This window comes from Perognathus longimembris, chromosome 5 (genome assembly GCF_023159225.1).
Source record: "Perognathus longimembris pacificus isolate PPM17 chromosome 5, ASM2315922v1, whole genome shotgun sequence".
Taxonomy (NCBI): domain Eukaryota; kingdom Metazoa; phylum Chordata; class Mammalia; order Rodentia; family Heteromyidae; genus Perognathus; species Perognathus longimembris.
Window position 1 is genome coordinate 83607562 of NC_063165.1, and position 21463 is coordinate 83629024.

The window sequence follows — 21463 nt, forward strand, 5'->3', positions numbered from 1 at the left end:
GGGGGACGAGGGCTCCCTCAGGCACAGCTGGAATCTCCAAACTACAAACCCAGTTGCAAAGCCGGGAGCCAGGGGCTCACGCCGGTCATCCCGGCTGCTCAGGAGGCTGAGAGCTGAGGGTCATGGTTCAGAGCCAGCCTGGGCAGGAACGTCGGTGAGAATCTTGTCTCCAGTGAACCAGCAGAAAACCACAAATAGATCTGTGGCTCCAAGTGACAGAGTGCTAGCCTTGAGGAAAGACGCTCAGGGACCGTGTCCTGAGTTCAAGTCCCACAACGAACAACACAGAACTATTGTAAGCTAACCAGGATTTCACTAACAAAGGAGCTGGTGGCCAGGAGAACCTACAGAGCGTCTCCAGCAAGAAGGGCTCAGCACAGGAGCGGTGGTGGTGTTACCAGCCCTGAGGCTACCTTCGAGGAGAGCTCTGGAACCATCTGGAACCATCTGGAACCTGCCCCACCTGATGTGCATGGAGGCAAGGCCTGGCTTGGATGAAGGCCGCTTCAGCGCCGCCTTCTCCCGGCGGGCTGCCTGGAGCTCAGGCTCCCGACACGCCGGCCCCCGCTGGGTTCCCATCCTCACAACCAGAGAGCCCTTGTGGCCCGGCTGGAAGGGGCGGCCCTGGCCCAGCCCCCGCCTCCTGCCCTGGGGCCCTCGGGAGCCCTGCCAACAGCCCCCCACCCCCCCCTTCCCCCTCCCCCGGCACCGAAGGGCGCACACCTGAGAGGCCGTGCAGCGGTAAGGCGCACCAGCACACGGACGCGCCGTCGTGAGGCGCGCGAGTGGCGGGGACAGTGTGAAACACGGCGGGCCGCGAGCGTCCTGCGCCCCGGCCCCGGCCCCTCGCCCGGAGCAGCACGAGTGGGCCCCCTGGCTGCGTGTCTAGGCGCCGTGAACACACCTGTACCGCCGGCACGGGGACGGGGACAGGAGGGCTGCTAGTGCAAGGCCGGCGTGGGCTGGAAACCATCGACGCAGCAACCAAGAAACGCGGTGTGCCACGGGCGGAGAAACGCGGCGCGCCACGGGCTGGGCGTCATTCCGCCCTCCGCGGCGTCCCCTCGCACCCGAGTCACCCGAGTCAGGCCGGCTGCGGAGACTCGGCATGGGGTCGCCGGCTCCCAGCCGCCAGCACGGCCGAGCGCAATGCACACACCGCAAACCCGGTGTGCAAGCTCGAGCTGGGACCCCCGTGACCCGGTGTGCAAGCTCGAGCTGAGACCCCCGTGACCCGGTGTGCAAGCTCGAGCTGGGACCCCCGTGACCCGGTGTGCAAGCTCGAGCTGGGACCCCCGTGACCCGGTGTGCAAGCTCGAGCTGGGACCCCCGTGACCCGGTGTGCAAGCTCGAGCTGGGACCCCCGTGACCCGGTGTGCAAGCTCGAGCTGAGACCCCCGTGACCCAGGAGAAAGCCTTGAGCTGCCGCCCCGCCTTTGCCCCCCCCCTGCCCCGCGCGGGGCGAGGGAGGGGCCCTTCCTTGTTGCTCCTGTCTTCACACACGTGGACTGCGTGGTGCTGCCTTTAGTTCGGATCCCCCCCCCCCCGCCGTGGATCTGACGGCTCCGTTTCCAAGGCTTTCCTGCATCTCCAGGCCCCCTGGGAGCAGGGCGTCCCTCCCAGCCGCGGGCCGTCGAGCGCGTCGGTCCCCCCCCCAGCCCGTGTCCTGTCGTCGCCCGCAGGCTGGAGTGTCCCGAGTGTCGCTGGAGTGTCCCGAGTGTCGCTGGAGTGTCCCGAGTGTCGCTGGAGTGTCCCGAGTGTCGCTGGAGTGTCCCGAGTGTCCCGAGTGTCCCGAGTGTCGCTAGGGTGGGTGGAAAGGGCGGGTCTTCCGGCGCCCACTTCCTCGGCCTCCCGCGGCCCTCGGGGTTCGGCCCTCCACCCCACCAGGGGCTAAACGCCGCCGTGTCGCAGGAACACGGTCCGTGTGTGCTGCCCCCCGTGCCGAGCCCGTTCGTGGAGAACGGATCTTCTAGAAGGCTGGCTGCCGCTCCGGCGGTGGGAACGCGCCTCCCCGACGGTCTAGATGCAACTCGGGGGACCCGCTGCGGCCTACACGAAACACACGTGCGCCTACGCCGCCGTCGCGACGGGGGGGGGGGGGGGGGGTGGCGTCTGGGACGCTGTGGGCGAGCCTCGAGCCTCTCGTGTCCCCGCCTCCGGCGCCGAATCGAATCAGCCACCCACAGGAGGAGCAGGAAGAGTCTTCCAAGCCCGATCGGGAGGCCGGGCCGTGGCAAGCGTCCTCACGCCTCGGCCCCCCCCCCCCCCAGCGGCACGAGGGAGGCTCTGGGCGGCCGTCTAGGGCGTGCCACGCACGTCCACAGCGCGGGGGCCGCGTGACGTGGGGCAGCGCTGGCTGGGAGCGCAAGGCCGGCTCGCCCGTGCCGATCCCCGTGAGCGCCTTCCGTCCACACGAGCTAGCGACGCTCACCCGGGGCGACTCCCCACAGCACCGTGAGCTTTCCACGCACAAGGGAACACGACAATGCAAGCCAAGCTTGTAATACACCAAGGCTGGTGGAGAGACAGAGAGAGACAGACAGACAGAGAGAGAGACAGAGACAGACAGAGAGAGAGACAGAGAGAGACAGAGACAGAGACACAGAGAGAGAGAGACAGAGAGAGACAGAGAGAGTGTTACCAAGCTCTCGGGTGTTTCAAAAGTGAGGACCTGGGGGTGGGGAGCGGAAATGCACTCACTTACAGAGGAGCGTTGTTCAGACACAGAAGCATCCAGAATGCCCCTGGATCCCAGTCTCAAAGGGGTCCAGGGCCCTCCGACAGAGGTGGGCAGGTTGGGGGTGACAAGGAGGTCACCCTGGAAGGCGAGGAGACCATGGAGGAGGGCGGCGGCGTGGATCTCCGTTCCAACTTGGACAGCAGCTCATTTTCCGAGTGACTTTAGACACACCGTGCCTGTGTGACACTCACGTGAGATACGTGTGCGCACTATGCAAATGTGTGTTGAACATTTACAGTTAGGGCGGGGCGTCCCGGCATGCAATGCTTCATCTCCTAGATCCACGGCTCTCCATGGAGTCGGGCTTCACGCAGACGCTGTCGTGTGAACGGAGCACTTCAGGAAGCGTGGTCTGCCCAGGACTGATCCTGGGGGGGCCGAGTCCTGTGGCGGCCTAGCCGAGCGTGAGTACTTCCTTCAGGGGTCGTCTTCTTTCTCTCCAGGCCGCCCTGGGCCCTCTGCTTCCGCCCTGTGGCCGGCTCTGGGCCGGGCACATCGGCGCCCACCCAGCGCTGTCCTCTGGCCTTCTGGGAGCCTTCCTGCACGCCTGCGTCACACACGCCGCCAGTCCTTCTTCCCCAGCTCCCCTCCCCCACGCTGACTTGGCGTCCTCTGTCTTTCCACGTGGCCTCCACTGACGCGGTTTTCCAAACAAGGGGATATTTGGGCGTGAACACCATCCTTTTGAGGTCTGAGAAGGAGGATTCCAAGGTCATACGTGGTTGGCCCACGGCGCTGCACGGGCCGGAAGTCCCAACCAGCCTGTGGGTGGATTGCACTGATTCAATGAGACAGGGAGTGGAGAAAGCCGACACATTAACCTAGGCGTCCTGCAGATGTTAAAGTAGCAAGGCGTGTGTCCTGCACACACCGCAAGAAACCCGCAGAACAAAGAACTGACGAGTAGTTAGGAAATAAATAAATATAACTAACCTCACGTAAACATCACACAACATACATGCGACACTGATCGCTGCATGACACCTGGTTAATATGTCCAGCTCTAGATGATCATTCATCAGTTAAATGGCCACACACACACACACACACACACACACACACACACACACACACACGGGGCAGCCCAGTACATACAGGCAGATGTCTAATCGATTTGCTAGTGTTTTAAAACCACCATTTTTAAGGAGATTAAATGTTGGTGTAATATATTGTTTTGAATGCCAATTCTATTTAGTGTCTTGGGACCTTTGCCAATTTATTTCCCAACTGTGACAGAATGCAGAAGAGGGGGTGAGGAAACAGAATGACAGAGTCACCCGTCTGTGCCCCAGGAGACCACTGCCTCTTTCCCCCTTCTGGAAGGTTCTCTTGCTATTCACCATGAATGTAAGTCACAGGCACAGGTTTACGCGTGGCCGTACTGTTCAGTCCACAGCAAGGCCACAGGCAGGCAGGGCAGCAAGTGCCGTAGCAGGTCCCGGGAATGGGTAAAGTGCGGGGGTAAAACCAACTAGAAAGCTCCGTCTATTTCCTTGGAATAATCTAAGGAACAAATGGTGGGGCTTTCATAAGTTATGAATGAGATGACGGGAAACGGGAAAGGCTGCTGGCAAGGCCCGGACGAAGAACAAGCAAGTCCTTGTGAGGGAAGAGCCGGCCGCGGGCAAGTCCACGGCCCTGCCCCCTCCCCTCGCGAGGAAAGCCAAGTCCATGGCCCTGCCCCCCTCCCCTCTCGAGGAAAGGCAAGTCCACGGCCCTGCCCCCCTCCCCTCGCGAGGAAAGCCAAGTCCACGGCCCTGCCCCCCTCCCCTCGCGAGAAAAGGCAAGTCCACGGCCCTGCCCCCCTCCCCTCGCGAGGAAAGGCAAGTCCACGGCCCTGCCCCCCTCCCCTCGCAAGGAAAGGCAAGTCCACGGCCCTGCCCCCCTCCCCTCGCGAGGAAAGGCAAGTCCACGGCCCTGCCCCCCTCCCCTCGCGAGGAAAGGCAAGTCCACGGCCCTGCCCCCCTCCCCTCGCGAGGAAAGGCCACTGCTGCTTTCTGAAGCATCTCCAGAATTTTTGCATACATACTAATCTCCAAACTGTTTCTTTTTATGCCTTTCATCTCTGCAGTTGTGTAAACGCCAAAGCTGGCCTTTATTCCCTGTTCTTATTTCCTTCTTTTTAAAAAGAAATTGAGTCCCATTTTGTACAAAGCTGTTCTCCTCAAACAAAGGAGTGCTGTGAGGGAGGTCAGTGTCCACACTCACTCCCGTGTGACTCCGCGACAACACGCACACCTTCCTAGAAGAGACGCCCGTCCCAGGGAGAGAGCATGGCGCTCCCACCGCTCCCACCTTCCCACGCGACACTGCTCTCGGAGGGACGACGCGGAGCCGAGCGCAGGGCCAGGGGCTCCCAGAGGGGCAGCTTCCTCCCTCGGCCGCCCCGAGACCTCACACACACGCCGCCCGCCCCCCAGCACTGGACACCGGGCCACACCGCCCTCCACAGAGCACTGGACACCGGGCCACGCCGCCCTCCCACAGCACTGGACACCGGGCCACGCCGCCCTCCACACAGCACTGGACACCGGGCCACGCCGCCCTCCACACAGCACTGGACACCGGGCCACGCCGCCCTCCCCCCAGCACTGGACACCGGGCCACGCCGCCCTCCCCCAGAGCACTGGACACCGGGCCACGCCGCCCTCCACACAGCACTGGACACCGGGGCCACACACTGTGTGCTTGCCCACCATGCCTGCATCAGGGACTCGCGAGGAGAACAAATGCTGACAGGTGCCGGAGGTCACGGGAGCCGGGGTCACGGGAGCCGGGGAGCGCCCCCCCCCGGGGCCCCGGAGGGTCCGGTGCGTCCCGTGCGCCCTCCCCACACAGGGGGCGGGGGGGGGGCTGGCTGCTGGCCGCCGTCACTTACTGCGTCTCGGCCCCGAGCAGCATGCGCACGCGCTCGCCGGCGTGGTTGCTGAGCGCGGTGAGCGTGAAGAGGCGGCTGGCGGAGCTCTGCCTGCAGTGCAGCGCGGCGGGCGCGGTCCTCCCCGGAGAGGGCGGCTCCTCGCCGGCGCAGGGCTCCACCAGCAGCTGCTCCCGCAACGAGTAGTCGTTGACCACGTAGCTTTCCTCGCTGAAAGGGAAGAACAGGTCAGCGGTCCGGGAGGCCCACGGCGTGGGCGTCTCGAGTCGCCCGGGGGGGGGGGGCGGCAAAGGGGACGATGACCACCCGCGCTCCGGTGCCTTCCGCGTCAAGCACGACACCCAGCCACCCCTCCCTCCTTTCCCATCCACCCGCGTCGGAGGCCGTGGGGCTTAGTCCTGCCATGCCCCTCCCCGGGCCGCCCCGGGCCTCCACACTCCTGCCTTCCCGGGATGCTCTCCCCCTCGGCCCTCGAAGCGACCTCCGCAGCTCCGAGCACCTCCCTCCATGACCAGCTCAAGTCCGGACACCTGAAGGTGGGCCTGGTTCTGTGCCTTCCCTTGGCCCTCGTGCGGGCGAATTTCTCTCCTCCAGGGGACAGAGGACCCTGGAGCCGCTGCCCGCACCTGAAGGCCTCGCCTGGGAGTCCATCCTTCAGGCTCTCACCACAGAATCAGGGGTGCAGTCCCTCCACCAGAGCTGTCCAGCACCAACTCCCTGCCTCGTCCAGCACTGCTTTCTGGGGTTTCCACTTGAGGACACCCCTGCTGACCTGGACCCCCAGGTCCTTGACTCTGTGACCTCCAAGGCATCTCAACGACCTCAGTTATCTCTGGTGACCTCAGTGATCCGCGATGATGTCCAGGGATTTCAGTGATCGATCGGCAATGATAGCCAGGGATCCCCAGTGACATTCAGCGATCTGCAGTAATGTCCGGTGAGCTCAGGGATCTTCAGCCATCTCCAGTGGTCAATGAGCTCAGGCGATCTCAGGGACGTCCAATGATTTCAGCGGTCTCTGAGATGTCCAGTGATCCCTGTGATATCCAGAGATTTCAGTGATGTCCAGTGTGTGTGATCTCAGTGATGTCCGGTGATTTTAGTGATCTCTGGTCAGCTCAGGGATGTCCAGTGATGTCAGTGATATCGAGTGACTTCAGTGATGTCCAGTGTGTGTGATCTCAGTGATGTCCAGTGACCCCTGGTGATCTCAGGGATGTCTGGTGATCTCAGTGGTCTCTGCTGATCTCAGGGATGTCTGGGGATCTCAGTGGTCTCGGGTGATCTCAGGGATTTCTGGGGATCTGTGGTATCGGTGATCTCCAGTGATCTTGCTCTTTGACTCTTAGGGCCACCCATCCATGGACATACCATGGCTATTCCCAGCATATGCAACCTCTCTCTAATCCCAATGCAGACTTACCGGGCTCCACCCAGCGGCCCTGCCGTTTCTCCCCCCACACCATGTCCTTCCCGTTTCCTCCATGCACATGAAGTTACAGTAGTGCCGGAGGGGGAGGACAGGGGAAGAAGAGCAGCTGGAGGGGGAGGGTTGACAACCGAATGGCACTCTCTGCAGCTCTGGGTATGTCTCCTGCTTTCTCACTCCTATCGAGCCGACCGTGGCGGGTTAGGAAAGAAACCCCTTTCCTAGGGGAAACTGATGCTAATCACACTTCCGCATGTTTGTCTCCATGATCTCACAAACATATGGCCTTTGGAGTCTCTGACACAATGTGGATCCTTCAAGGAGGAAGTGAACCACACAGAAAGCAGCAAATGGCAACACGGCCTTTCCTCACACAGAGGAGTTTCCCCGGAGACATCCTGTCATTGTTTCGCAGGGTTCCAGGCCCCCGTGGGGCTGGGTCTCAGCGGCGGCTGACACTGAAGCCGGGCCGCAGACCTCTGCCTGCCAGGTGCTGAGGCCAGGGAAGTCCCCGCCGCCGCTGGGGATTCTGTTCTTCCTTTCTGAAGACAGATGAGCCAGCGCTGGAGAACACAGCTGTTCTCCCTCAGGAGGCCTTCTCGGTCAGGCAGTGTCTGGGTCTGCCGAACACGATACAGCATGACCCAATCACCTCCCTGTGAACAGCTGCCCGCTTTCTTCTCTGTCTGGGCTGTTAGTGATGGACCCCAGGGCCTTGCACACCGTGGGGGAGCGCTCTCGCATAGAGTGACACCCTCATTCCTGCTCTTCTCCTTCCACGTTTGCTTCAGCATCAACTAGTCATCCAAGGGAGTCTGGTTCTGACGTGTCCATCTCCATGTGCCTCGACTGGACCCCTCCCTGGCTCTCCTCATCCATCCCCTTCCCTCCTTCCCAAGCCAATCTCAAACTTCACATTGCTATGGACAGTGTCTCTGGTCCTTGCTCTTTTTAAACGCATTACTACAGAGTAATTCCAACGTTCGCTCTCACATTTGTATAAAGACTTGAATTGCTCACACTAGGCACCTGTTTGTGTGCTATTTATACTTTTAAATCAGGAAAAGCTTTGAAGGCCTCACGTCACAAATACAGCTTTAACATCCTAAACTCAAACTGTTGGCATGTGCACATTCCCGTGTGCGCGCGCACACGCACACGTTTGCAGCCGTAATCACACAAATAGCCACCAATAGACCCTTTAGCAAGTGGAGGACGATGCGAAGCGACTTATACTATCTTCTATCTTTTGTGGTTGTTGCTTAAAGATGAGACACCTAACATTGCTACGGTAAATCTAGATAGCAGGCACTGACGTGTTTGATCATCTGGTATTTGTGTGATCAGTTTTATAAGAGTGTAACGAGAACATTTAAAAGTCATCGACACCCAGACGCGGAGACGGGAGACGGCTGCCACTCAGGGTGAGCCCTGAGCAACGGGAAGCTCCTCGTCAAATCGCAGTCTGCACGCGGCGGCCGTGACTGAAACCTGCCACCGACTGACAGTAAATCCCGCCACGTGGTTGCGAGTGTTTTCAACCTATTCGGTAGTCCCCTTTCTGCTGGCTTTGTTAAAGCACGCACACGGCCGGGCCGCAGGTGTGAGGCAAATGTCTTGAGTGAGCGGCTGTGCCGTCGCAGGGACAGTGAATGTCCTCAAGGTCAGGGTAGTCCGTTCCCCATCCCCACCCCCCCGACCCAGGACTTCACCCATCTTCTTCTGCCCCTGCTCCCCATGTCCTGGCGCTAAGTCTCCTAAAGCCTCGGACATTTCTAGGGCTCCTTTCTTCAAAACGGCTCTTCCGTACCTCGCTGCTTTCTGCTGGGGGCTTCACGGCTTCCTCGGGGTACCCAGGAGTCCACTAGATTAAAAGAGATTCTCCCCACTTAGCGCTTCTAAAACCTGCACCCCTCAAAATCCCCATGGGTGGGCCGATGCTTAGCGAGATGACAATTCTCTAGGCAAAGAGTGCCAAGACAGGACACTGGGCTGCCCTGAAAAGGACAAAAACACCCACCTGACTGAGAAGGGCTCCACTTGTGAGCCTGTGTGCGTGCGTGTACGTGCGCGTGCGTGTGTGTGTGTGTGTGTGTGTGTGCATGTGTGTGATACTGGGGCTCAAATCCAGAGCCCTGGGAATGTGGAGCAAGCACTGCACCACTGACCGACACCAGACACTTTTCTTTGTTTAACACAATGTCTTGCTATGTCGTCCAGGGAGCTTGATGCACATAATCTTATCTAATCCTCTCAAGCGTCGCGACGAAGATGACCACGTGGTCGCTATCTTATAGATGAGAATATCAACCACTGGGTGAGAGGTCGAAAACAGACGGCCCGAGCTCCTGTGGGCAGACTGCAGCCACGGGCCAACCTACTGCGAGCCTCCTCCTTCAGACCACGGGCCAACCTACTGCGAGCCTCCTCCTTCAGACCATGGACTCTGTACTACAAGCCTCCTCCTTCAGACCATGGACTCTGTACTACAAGCCTCCTCCTTCAGACCATGGGCCTGAATCTTCTCCTGTATCCACGATCTTCTCAGAGCTGGTTTTCCAAGGAAGGAGTTCGCTCTTCACAGGAAGACTGTGTCTGGAGACTTTAGTTTTCTACCTGGGAAAGAGCATTCCTGTGGAAAAAATAAAAATGGGACAAAACCTGGCCAGGACCCAGGAAGCCAGCACAGCTGCAGGCCACAGGTATCTGAACTACTGCAGAGCATGCCAGTTCTACCTGAGGGCTTTCGCCTCACAGTGGTGATCTGGTGGATTTTGTAAAAGCTGGCCAGGTGCCATGGAGTCCAAGCCGTGCCCACTGGAAGTCCACGTGCAGACAGGGGAAGGTACCACAGAATCCGAGCTCTGCCCACTGGAAGTCCACGTGCAGACAGGGGAAGGTGCCATGGAGTCCAAGCCGTGCCCACTGGCAGTCCACGTGCAGACAGGGGAAGGTGCCACGGAGTCCAAGCCGTGCCCACTGGCAGTCCACGTGCAGACAGGGGAAGGTGCCACGGAGTCCAAGCCGTGCCCACTGGCAGTCCACGTGCAGACAGCAAGCTCTCCACAAAATTCTGCGCTGAAAAGGTGCTTCTTAAACTACCAAAAGTTGTATGAGTTTCTAGGTGGTTTTTCTTCTTCTAAATGACAACCAAGAATGGACGAAGATATTTTAGCAAGACACATTAAAACTTAATGAACACAAAGAAACTGAGCGTCTGGATCTTTCTGGCTTCAGGCTTTTGTAGGAAGAGTTTTCTGTAACAGACACCCGGCAGGTTAGAAGAAGGAGGCTGGAATCTTGGCTCCGCTGAGAGAGCCTGAGGAGACAGCGCTGAGTAGGCCCAGTCCAAAGCCTGTGGAGCCGAGAGCTGCGTCTGCATGGCGAGGCCTCCTGAGCAGGGCCTGGGACCAAGTCTTCATACTCGTAGCCCACACGCAGAGCCTGAAGGGCCCTAAGTGTCGCTCGCCTGTGCCCTGGCTGTGGCTCGCAGCTGGAGGAGGTGGCGTGAATGGGGGCCCCCAGGGGTGCCGCCTAGCCTCCCCGCACCCACCCTGTGGTCGGCTCCAGTGGTGCCGGAAGCGTCTGGTCACAGTCCGGCATGGAGAACGCGCTTCTTCCCTGAGCACCGTCCAGCCCCTGGCGTGTCCTCTGACATTTGGCAGGATGAGCTACTCACAGAACAACCTCGAACACAGCCCAGAGAAGCGAGTGAAGGCTTTCAGCTTTCTTTTAATAGTAAGAAAAAGTAAAACTTCTTCCCCTAGCAGACCCCCCACGGACACTAGCCCTGTCCCACCCGCTCTGCATTCAGTGGTGGTAACGCAGGCGTGTCCCCGCCGGGGTCCCACCTGCAGATCTGCGGGGCCGGGGGGGCGGGGGCTGGGGAGGCCCAGTCCCCCTCCCAGGACCTGCTCCCATAGCTAGGAAGCGGCTGGGACACCAAGAAGAAGCCCTTGAGCCCCAGCAGCGAAGCTGCTTCCTGGTCCCTAGAATGACGGTCGGGCAGTAGGTGGCCAGCTCAGTCCTAGACAGCTGGCCCGAGTCATCTCCTATCCCCGCTGATGGTGGAGTCTAAATTACAGCCTCTCTAGAAGCTTCCATCTCCTCTCCTCGGCTGTGGCCTCTGGCGTGGGAAGCGGGCGTGGTTGTGTCCTCACATGGGTATAGGTACTGTGCGTGTATCTGGGCTCGGTCATCAGGGCTCCTGGTCACCCCCGCCACAGGCTGTAGCCAGGCCGTGAACAAGAGCCGCCACGCTGCTCAGGCCGCCTACGCGCTGTCATCGTTCAGGAGCGCCCTCGGAATGCTGAACTAACAGGTGAGGCAAGAAAATCCCGGTTTGGGTGAAGGTGAATTAGGTGCGGCGCAGGCTGGGCGCGTCTTCTGTCCTGAGTAATGCAGGCTCAGGTCACTATGAGCGGTGACGACGCTGCAGCCGGAGGGCCACACACCCCAGCCTCTCCGCACACACCAAGCCCGTGTTTACCGTCACCGTCAAGCTCAAGGGGGACGGACGGCTGTATCCTAACGTCAGCACCAGGTTACCAAAATGGTAACCTTCAAAACAACATTAAGAAAATATTTAAAATTCGCTCGATACTGTTCGTGTTCATTTCATTGTCTGCATCAAAAGATCGCTTCCAACTCTGACCCACCGAGAAAGGAAACTACTAGAAGTGTAGGGTTTGGGCATTTGGGCCCAAACAGAACATTTTCAAGAACGCTAAGGAAACCTGCTGTCATAGGAAACTAACGTCGAGATTAAACAACAAGTGTAATTTCTGTGTAGATCTTATTTATGAAACTTACTTAGCTACTAGGACCATTTAGGTAGCCTCGGATAAGAGCAATAACTTCATCTTGGAGACGCAGAGATGCGATTTTCCTAATTATGAGAAAGAACGATTGGCCTCCGGATGAACACATCCAGGAGATCTCAAGGCCGACTAGAGCAACTTCCCATTTACCCAGAGGGCGAAGCAGCGGAGCAATCCGGAGCATTCGTCAGATCCGACAGAAAGGCTCCGCCAGACTCCCCTTCAGCTTGAAACCAAGCGGCCGCGTCAGCAGCTCAGCACCAGCCACGGAACGCGTCCCCCGGGACACACGTGAGCATTTTCCGGGTGCTTCCACAGGGACCGCCTTGCTGACCCGATCCCGTCCACTCCTCGCCTGCCACGAGCCACGAATCCCGGCTGCCCCCATTCCCTAGGCGACGACGCCCCACAGGCCCTGGGCGTCACCCACGTCCACAAGGCAGGAGACGCGCAACGCGTGCAGGGCCCGCGGGAGCCTCGCCCCTGTCCTGTGTACTGGGCGACTTCACGGGAAACCCGGAGGAAGGCGGTGCGTCCACGCGCGTGTGCACGGGGGTGTGTCTGGAAGGCGGGAATGGTTTGAGAGGACAGTCCTGGCAGGGGAAGCTCGTCTCGTTTTCTGGGTGTTGACCTGAGATAGGACTCGGTTACACAAGCAGCCGCCTCCGCTGAGAAAGAGCAATGCCAACCAGGGGGCTCCGTTCCCCCGGATGCTGGACGGCGGTCCGCGCTTGCGCAGCAGCACCGTGACTGCCTCCCCCCCCACCCCGGAAGCTGGTGAGACCCAGGAGGGAGGCGGGGCTCGGGGCGCCCACAGGGCCGGGGGGGGGCGCTTCAGTGTGGACAAGCGCACGCTGACGCCCCGGGGTCCGCAGGCTCGGGCGCTCGGCGGCTGGCTGAAGGAAAGCCGGGCGCTGCGGGGCTCACCTCTTCTTCTTGGTGATGATGAGCACGTCGTTGAAGAGGAAGAAGTAGACTTGCTGCCTGGACGTCCGGCGGGAGAAGAGCACGGTGTCCTCCACGTAGGCCGTCAGCTCGCCTCGCTTCACCAGCCAGCGGGAGGAGGAGACCAGCGGGAAGGGCTGCGGGGAGACACACGCCGGGCTAGCAGCAAGAACGCCTGTCCTCTCAGCGGGCGATCGCGAGATGGCGGGGCGCGGGGCTCAGTGGCACAGCCCCCGCCTGCCGTGCGCAGAACCCCGAGTTCAAACCCCAGGACCACCAAGGAAGATGGTTAAAAGATATAAAACTCACAAACAACTAATATGTATTATGGGGGGGGTCATTTCTCTATAGGTATATACTAAAGCTGCAAAATGCAATGAGAGAGATGTGTATACATCCTTCCAGACAAGGAAAAATAGTTGTTTTGTTCAATATAGTCAACTATTAGCCCGACATTATGAAATGTAAGCTTGTTGAGGAAATGTTACCAAATCATAAAATCCTGACCACTCTATGAACTCTCTTTTCTTTTTCTCTTGTGCCAGTACTGGGGCTTGAACTCAGGGTCTAAAGCTTTCCCTAAGTGAGTTTGCTCGAAGCTAGCATTCTACTACTTGAGCCACAGATCTGCTTCCCACCGCCGCCCCCTCCCCGGGCCTGTCTGTGGTTAACTGAAGGTAAGAGTTTCATAGACTTTGCTGCCTGGGTTGGCTTTGAACCGCCATCCTCAGACCTGACTAGCTCAGATTATAGGCGTGAGCCACCCGGTCTATTACCACTTAACAATGAAAAGAGAAAACTAAAACAAGGAGCCATTTAAAGTCTAAAATAATGAGTACTGGAGTCTAACATACTAACTGCAATTACTTTGAACAACTCAAACCAGAATGTAAACATAACCAGAAAACCTCCCAGACAACTGGAGCCACCTGAAGAACCAATTGTCTGCATTCACCTTATACATTTTTTTTAAAGCTATTTAATAGGAAAAACCTCCACAAATGTATGTTTTGTCTCCTTCTTACGTTACTAACTTCTTCAAAGCACCTGTTCCTTTTTTTTTAGGGGGGGGATGGATATTGGGGTTAGAATCCGGGGCTCATACTTGCTAGGTAGGTGCTCCACCACTTGAGCCAGGCAGCCGGCCCTTTCCATGCTAGGTTGCTTTCAGGTGGAGTGTCGTGCTTTGTGCCCCGGCTGGCCTGGGGCACGTGGGCTCGCATCTACGCCCCTGTGCGGCTGCCATCACGGGCCCCCCCCCCCCCCCCGTCCCTCGCCCGCCTTGCCTGTGGGAAGAGCTAACATCACCTCGCACATGAACTGTGCGCCTCGAGGGGAGAGAGGCCCAGGGGGGTGGGGGAGAACAAAGGAAGGGGTGACCCTGACCAAGGAGCACTGAACTCGTAACCTGACCTCAGCACCAGGACGGCACCATCACCATCACCCAACAGCTGGGGCTGGCCTTGAACCACAGTCCACTCCCAAGTGCCTAGGATTGGCAGGCATCAGGCCAGCGTACCCGGCACCCCTTCTTAACTGTACGGTAATTTTCTCCTGTGAAATTCATCCCTGAAAGCATCGTGTTATCTTTGGATTGCAAAAACAAAAGCCCTCCTAAAATAATCGATCATAATCTCAGAGAAAAGGCTGTATCTGAGGAGTCACGCGCGGCTTGTATCTTCACTCAGCTTTATGCACGTCCACCGGAAAAGTCCCACGCCACAGACTCACGACTGGGCCTTCACGACTGTCTCTTTCTCTCTCGTTTAGTTACCAGAAACGCACAGTGCCAAAAATCTGATTTAAAACAAAAGTCTGTACCCATCAAATGAGTCAAAGTTCTTGGATGCCAAAATCACGCGAGGAGTAATGGGGGAAGACGAAAACGTCATCCTCTTCTGGGAATGATGATTAAAATGGGAAGTTGAGGACATCAGGGAGGAGCTGAAGGCTCTGTATTTGTTCCAGACCTTATAGAGGGGTTTTATACGAGGTTGTTCTTCAGTTATACGTAAGTCCAAAAAGGAAGATTAAACATTATGGCAAGCCCCACACTTTCCAAAAGCCATTATTCAGTGGATTTGGGGGGAACTTCCAGGCCTCAATAACTTGGACCTGACCACTAGCTAACAGGAACAGCCAAGATCAAAAGGGGCAACAGAGAGATAGGAAGAGAGATGAGGGAGATGACAGAGAGAGAGGGAGAGGCAGAGACAGGAAGAGCGAGCACATGGCGGGGCCAGCTTGCTCAGGCGTCCTTTAGAGGGCCATCTCTCCCTGTGGGGTCTCCCTCCAGATGGACCCAGGTTGCTACGGCTTCACCCCAGTGTATGGATCGCCACCATTCTTAGTTTAGGGGGCTGGAGGAAGACACGCTGCCTTTTTCCTGTTTTGTTATTGTTTGCTTGTTTTTTTTCCCCCCATATCATTTTATTTGTAGTTGATAGTTGAGCCTCAATATGTGCATACACTGTGGAGTGAGCAATCGCTCATCATACTTTGCTCTCCGTGTGTGTGTGTGTGTGTGTGTGTGTGTGCGCGCGCGCACGCGCGTGCACTGTATTGGGGCTTGAACTCAGGACTGGGCCCTGTCCCTTAGCTTCTGCCCAAGGCTGGTGCTCTACCACTTGAGTCATGGCTTCACTTTGTGATGGCTAATTGGAGAAGAACGTGTCACAGAATTTCCTGCTCAGGCTGACTTTGAAAAGCAGTCTCCAGACCTCAGTCTCGTGAATAGCTTGGATTACAGGCATGAGTGCCTGGCTTAAGCTCCTCTGCTTTAAATGCAGAAATATCCTCCAAAGTCAAGTGAGAGTGGCCTTGTGTTCAAGTCCCAGTGCTGGCACAAAACCCGGAAAGTATTTTATGAGACAATTTGCATGTATTTCTGTCAAGGCAATGGCTCTACCATCGTGTATGGATTTTGGTGTCAGGTTTCTGGAATGAGTTGGGTCTCATTCCATTCCTGTTGTATGGAATACTTGGAGGTGCATTACTGTCAGTTCTTGACTCCCTGCTACTGTTTCAGTTGTACTATATGTTATAGATTTAGTTTAACTTGTCTATGTTCAATTTTGGTAGAAATGTATCCATTTCTTCTAGAAAGTTATCCATTTCTTCTAGTGTTACAAGTTTATTAAAAGACAGGATTTTCAAGTACTTCTCAATGATTCTCTGAATTTTATCATTTGTTGTGATACTGTCCTTATAATGTCCAATTTTATTAATTTCGGTCTTCATCCTTTTTCTTTTGATTAGTTAAGGGTTTACCAATCTTATCTTTTCAAGAATCATTTTTTTAAATTGGTCCTGGGGCTTGAACTCAGGGCCTGGTCACTGTCTTTGGGCTCTTTTTGCTCAAGGCTAGAGCTCTACCATTTGAGCCACAGCGCCACTTCCAAGAATCAAATTTTTTATATCATTAATTCTTTTTTTTTTTTTTTTGGTCAGCCATGGGGCATGAACTCAGCCTGGGTACAGTTCCTTCAGCTCTTCAGTTCAAGGCCAGTGCTTGAACCACAGCACTACTTCTGGTTTTCTGGCAGAAATTGGAGATACAAGTCTCATGGACTTTCCTGCCCAGGCTGGCTTTGAACTGTGATCCTCAGATCTCAGCCTCCTGAGCAGCTAGGATTACAGGCGTGAGCCACTGATTCCTGAAGTCAATAATTCTTTGAAATGCTTTTTAGATTTCTATTTGATTAATTCAAAATACTTATTATTTATTATTATAGTCTGTGTGCGAGTCTGTGCTGGTACCTGCTATTATTCTATTCTTAATTCTTGTTCTGCCTGCTAATTTGGATTTTAGTCTGTTCTTACTTTGGAAGGATTTCCGTTAGATGATTTATGTGAGACTTCTGTTTCTGCTGCAGATGCTCATAGCTACAAACTTTCATCTCAGCACAGCTTTTGCTTAATCCCAGAGGTCCCGTGAGTTGTGTTTTCATTCAATTCTAGGAAACTTGTTTCCTCTCTTACTTCTTTGATGACCCATTGTTCATCCAACAATATACGGTTCAGTCTCTGTGTATATTAATATTTCAGCAGGGTTCCGTTTTGTTGCTTTGACGCAACGTGCTAACCCAGCCCCCTCACTCCGGGCGCTAGCATCGGCAAACGTTACGCTTGCTGCTCCTCCGGTACCCCGACTGTACTACGGAATGCTCACAGTTCCTGGGCCCAGGAGCACCGTCACGCTGGCTTTCCCCTTCTTCCTGGAGGACCCTTCCCCTTCCTCACCTTACACAGACGTCTCCTATGCAGCCTTGCCTGAGTGCTCCTAGCTCTCAACTCTCAAGTGCTGCCCACCTCCTCTCGTGGGCATCTCCCTGGGTTCTCTCTACCTACCCTAACAGCTGGAGGCTGGGGTGGCTCCCAGGGATTTCAAAAATATTTGAAAATGGTTATTTCAAAGATCATGTACAGAGGGCTGACATTACACAGTCAGATACAGTACCTTTCTTTTCGGAGAACGTCATCCCTTCCCTCGCTCTCTCCCGGTTTTCCCCTCCAGCCCCACCCACAAGTTGTGTAGTTCATTTTCAACACAGTGTCTAGAGAGCACCACTGCTCCATTTGTTCACCCTTTGTCCTTTCATTTCTGTGCCTCCTCTAATTCTCCCAAAGACAGCTAACTGAAAAAACAAGACACAAAGAAAAGAAAACAAAGACATCAACAAAGATAAAAACCTCTGTGTCAGTTTCCTGGAGTTTATTTCAATAAATATTATTTTATGTAATCAGACGCATATAGCCATTGCACCTTTGTGTCCTTCTCCTAAGAGTATCCTCCTTTGGTCTCGCTGTGTGTGAAATACTTGGAATCCTACATAATTTATCATGTCCTGGTATATTTCTATTTTTTTAAACACCCAATGTGTTTACTTGTAGATTTATAGGCACATTCTAGCTACCACAAATGAGGGAAATCATGCAACCTATGTTTCTATGGGTTTGGCTTACTTTGTTTAATACAATTTTTTCCAAGGCCACTCTAAAGCTACCAGCACAACCATGCTTACTGCAGGACTATGTATGAGAGCCAAGATATGGAATCATCTAGATGCCCCTCAGTGGACAAACGAATCAAGAAAATGTGGTACCTATACATAATAGAATTCTACTCATCCATAGAAAGAAGTATAGTGTACCTTTCATCAGGAAAGGAAAGACTTGGAAAAGATTATACTACGTGAAGTGAGATCCCAGGGGTTTTATGAGACTTAGCTCCCCGCTCCCAGAGTCTATGATAGACACTGGGGTTTTGTTTCCTAGATGAATTCTAAAAAGAAGGTTCTTGGCCAATTTGTTTAAAAAAAAAAAAAGCCTGTATTTGGTCAAATCACTTCACCTCCAGCCTCTACTTTCTCATCTTCAAAATGAACTGAGTGAAAATAACTGGCCATTGTCACCCACTAGTAGACAAGGATATTGAACTTCCAATGCTATAATTAGCATCTCTAAGTGGTGTAATTAGCATCTCTAAGTGGTGTGAATGAACCATGCCCTCTGTTCAGTGAGTACTGCATATACATCCACATCACCACCACAGGTGTGTCTACCTGTGCTCACACCCATGGGCAAGGCGGTGCCTCCAGCTCTGCCCCGATCGTACCGGGCCCAGAGCCACGTTTCTCTCTTTTCTAACATAAGGGTGTCCCTGCACCTCACCTTGGTCCTCACCCTGAGAACTGGCCTTCTGCAGAGTACCACGAAAAGCAGATCGATTACACATACTTGCATTGCCGAAATCAGGAGCAGTGTTACCGGGAAGAAACCATAGGGCCAACTTAAACCACTTCATTAAATTTGTGTTTGGGATGAACTAGGACTGTGTGCTCTCACAGACGCAAAGAACTCCAACAGAGAGCCGCCAAGACCCTAGTTTGCCCGAATCCACCCTTGCATCTGCTTGGCTCCTGCATCTCCCCTCACCTGCCGCCTGCAGCGGCCCTAGCCAGACGCCATCCGGGAGGAAGACGGACAGCATGGAGGAGAACTGCCCATTCACAACCTTCTGCAGATGCACACGTGCTGTGATTTGGTGTGTGACACACCCTGGCCCAGCTCATGACACTGTTTTGTACAGCACTGGAACTTCAACTCTAAACTTGGGTTCCAACTATGGTTTCCCAAGCTTGGTGTCTCCCTGGGAGGCCCAACTCCCCAGAGGCTGGATTCCAAGGCTGCGAGAGGCCCTGCCTCTGGCAGTGCTAGAGCAGTCCCCAGACGTGACGGGGGCGCCTCTCACCACCCCTAGCGAACCCCCTCTCCTGCCTCCCCCTGAGAGTCAAGCTAAAGCAAGCAAGGACAAGTACTGCTACCTTGATCTTGAACTCCAGCTGGGAGTTGATGGTGTACATCATCTCTGTCCTCTCCATCTTCCGGGCTCCCTCGTTGCAGAGCCGAACCAGCTAGGAACACAGGAAGAGGAGGGTTGAGAGACTCTGGAGGGGAACCCCATAATCAAGTGTGTATCTCTCCCAGGAAATCATGAAGACTTGGGAAGCCCAGGGGTACATTTTTTAAAGGTCAGAAGGTCAGAAAGGCCTCGGGCCTGTAATCCTAGCTACTCAGGAGGTGGAGATCTGGGGAATGGCGGTTCCAGACTCTGGGCTTCTCGGTAAGCAAGTATGTTTTGAGGGACACAATCACTGGTGGTGCACTGTATCTTCTGTCTCTCACTTAGATTTTCCATATTACCTGTGAGGCACATGTGGTGCTCCCGCAGCAGCCCTGGCACGAGTGTGAGACCCACATCTTAATTCCTGGCTGGATGGGGTGGTGTGTGTGTGCTGAACTAGCTGTGTGGGGAGCAGCAGGAGAGGGATGGCAGTGCAGGGCAGCCAGAAGTGTGTGTGAGGAAAGCAGACGGGGCCGGGGACTGGCTGAAGCGGGAAGCATGGCCTGGCAAGCCAGAGGCCCTGACGGCTGGGTTCGTCCCCAGTAAGGAGGAAAAACAGCCAGACGAGAAGATTCAGGGGAGTTCCAGGTAACTGGTGCCTAGCCTCACGAGAGTCCACCTCGGCTGCAGGACTCCCGAGGGCGGGGCCTGGTCCTGACTTCACACTTTTGCATGTGTGTTTACACAGCACCCCGGCTGCCCAACCACCCGGCTTTCCCTGGAGACAACCTGGGCACCGCCTCTGCAAGAAGCCCAGGGGGCAGCGTGCAAAAACACAGGATGGGACTCGGTGCCCGTGTGCAACCAAACCCCATGAAAAACACAGGATGGGACTCGGTGCTTGTGCACAACCAAACCCTGTAAATAAACACCGGTTGGGATACACGATGTTCGTATATAATCAAACCCAGTTAAAAAATAAGGGACAATTCCCTTAGAGCCACCACTTTTCATAAATAAAAGAAAACGGCACTATTCACTCAGATTAGCATCTTCTTAAACCTCCAAAACAGCCAACTTAACACGGCAAGATGGCGTCAGGCTGTCACTGGGCAAGTCCTGCAGAAGGCAGAGGTGCCTCACAGGGTGCTGAAAGTCGGAACCGTGCCAGGGCGTCTTCAGCACTCGTGCCCGCGGGAGGGGCAGGAGCCCGTGTGGGTGCGAGTCTCCAGTGAACGTCCCTCCACTCGGCCTCCGTCTAGGAAAGGCAGGTCTTCCCTCGGCAGCTGCCCAAGTTGTATTAAAATGCGCTCACGGCAGGTTTTTTAGACCCAGAACATAGAGGGGCGTGGGGGAGTTTGGCGTCACTCACACAAAGAGAAACAAAAACGGGCCCAGGTCAGAGGTCCGGGGCGCAGGTAGACAATATTCGCTGGACGCCTGGGGTACACAGGGCCACCCAACGGAAAGCTCCCAATTTGTTGGAGAAGTAAAACTCTACATTTTAAATATGAACCGCGGACGTGCCCTCTGCTAGAAATGTGATTTATCCAGAAGCTCTAAGATCCAACAGCAGCCTGCACAGGGAAGAAGGGACGAGTTCCCAATCTGGCCGTGTCGATCGTTTCACTTCCTGATGCTCATTTCACATTCTGATGCTGGGGACTCACAGAGAGGCCGCTCTGCGGACAGTAGGACAGCACCAGCAGCCCCCAGGGACCAGGACAGCTCAAGCACAACTCCTGTCACCTGAGGGGCCCAGCAGGGAGGGGAAATTCCTGAAGAAACCCACAGACATCATTCGGCCCCAGCCAGTTCCTCTGTCTCCAATGTGGAGTCTTCCTTTTTTAAATTTCTTAAGTATCGGCCATGCAAATCTGTCCAAGTCACTTATAAGACTGAGGCGAGAACTCCGTGGATAACTGCTAAGGACTCCCCTCTCCCCCTCCTCAGAACACAGGTCCTGAGGGACAGAGCCGCAGGTGGCAGGACCTTGGGGGACACACACCTGTCAGGCTGATTTCCACCTGTGCCCCAGAGTACGCTGCTGAGCACAGAGACAACAGAGAAAGTCATGTGGTCAACAGATTCCTGTGGGGGGAAGGGAGAGAGAGAGACAGACAGAGACAGAGAGAGACATTGTGTGTGTGTGTGTGTGTGTGTGTGTGTGTGTGTGTGTGTGTGTGTGTGTGTGTGTTCTGGGGCCTGGGAGTTATCTCTGAGGTTCTTTTGCTCACGGCTAGTGCTCTACCACTTAAGGCACAGCTTCACTTACAGCCTTTTTGGTGGTTATTAGAAATAAGAGTCT

General features: G+C 55.4%; 1 protein-coding gene across 1 annotated transcript in view; it reads right to left on the reverse strand.

Annotated features, from left to right (window-relative positions):
- Positions 1–21463, reverse strand: part of Arhgef26 (Rho guanine nucleotide exchange factor 26) — a 65452-nt gene that overhangs the window by 1805 nt on the left and 42184 nt on the right. The window contains exons 9-11 of the mRNA XM_048345863.1: positions 19136–19225; positions 12792–12946; positions 5619–5825 (exon numbers count right to left, since the gene is read on the reverse strand). Coding sequence (XP_048201820.1) covers positions 5619–5825; positions 12792–12946; positions 19136–19225 — 452 coding nt within the window. The remainder of the gene's footprint in view (positions 1–5618; positions 5826–12791; positions 12947–19135; positions 19226–21463) is intronic.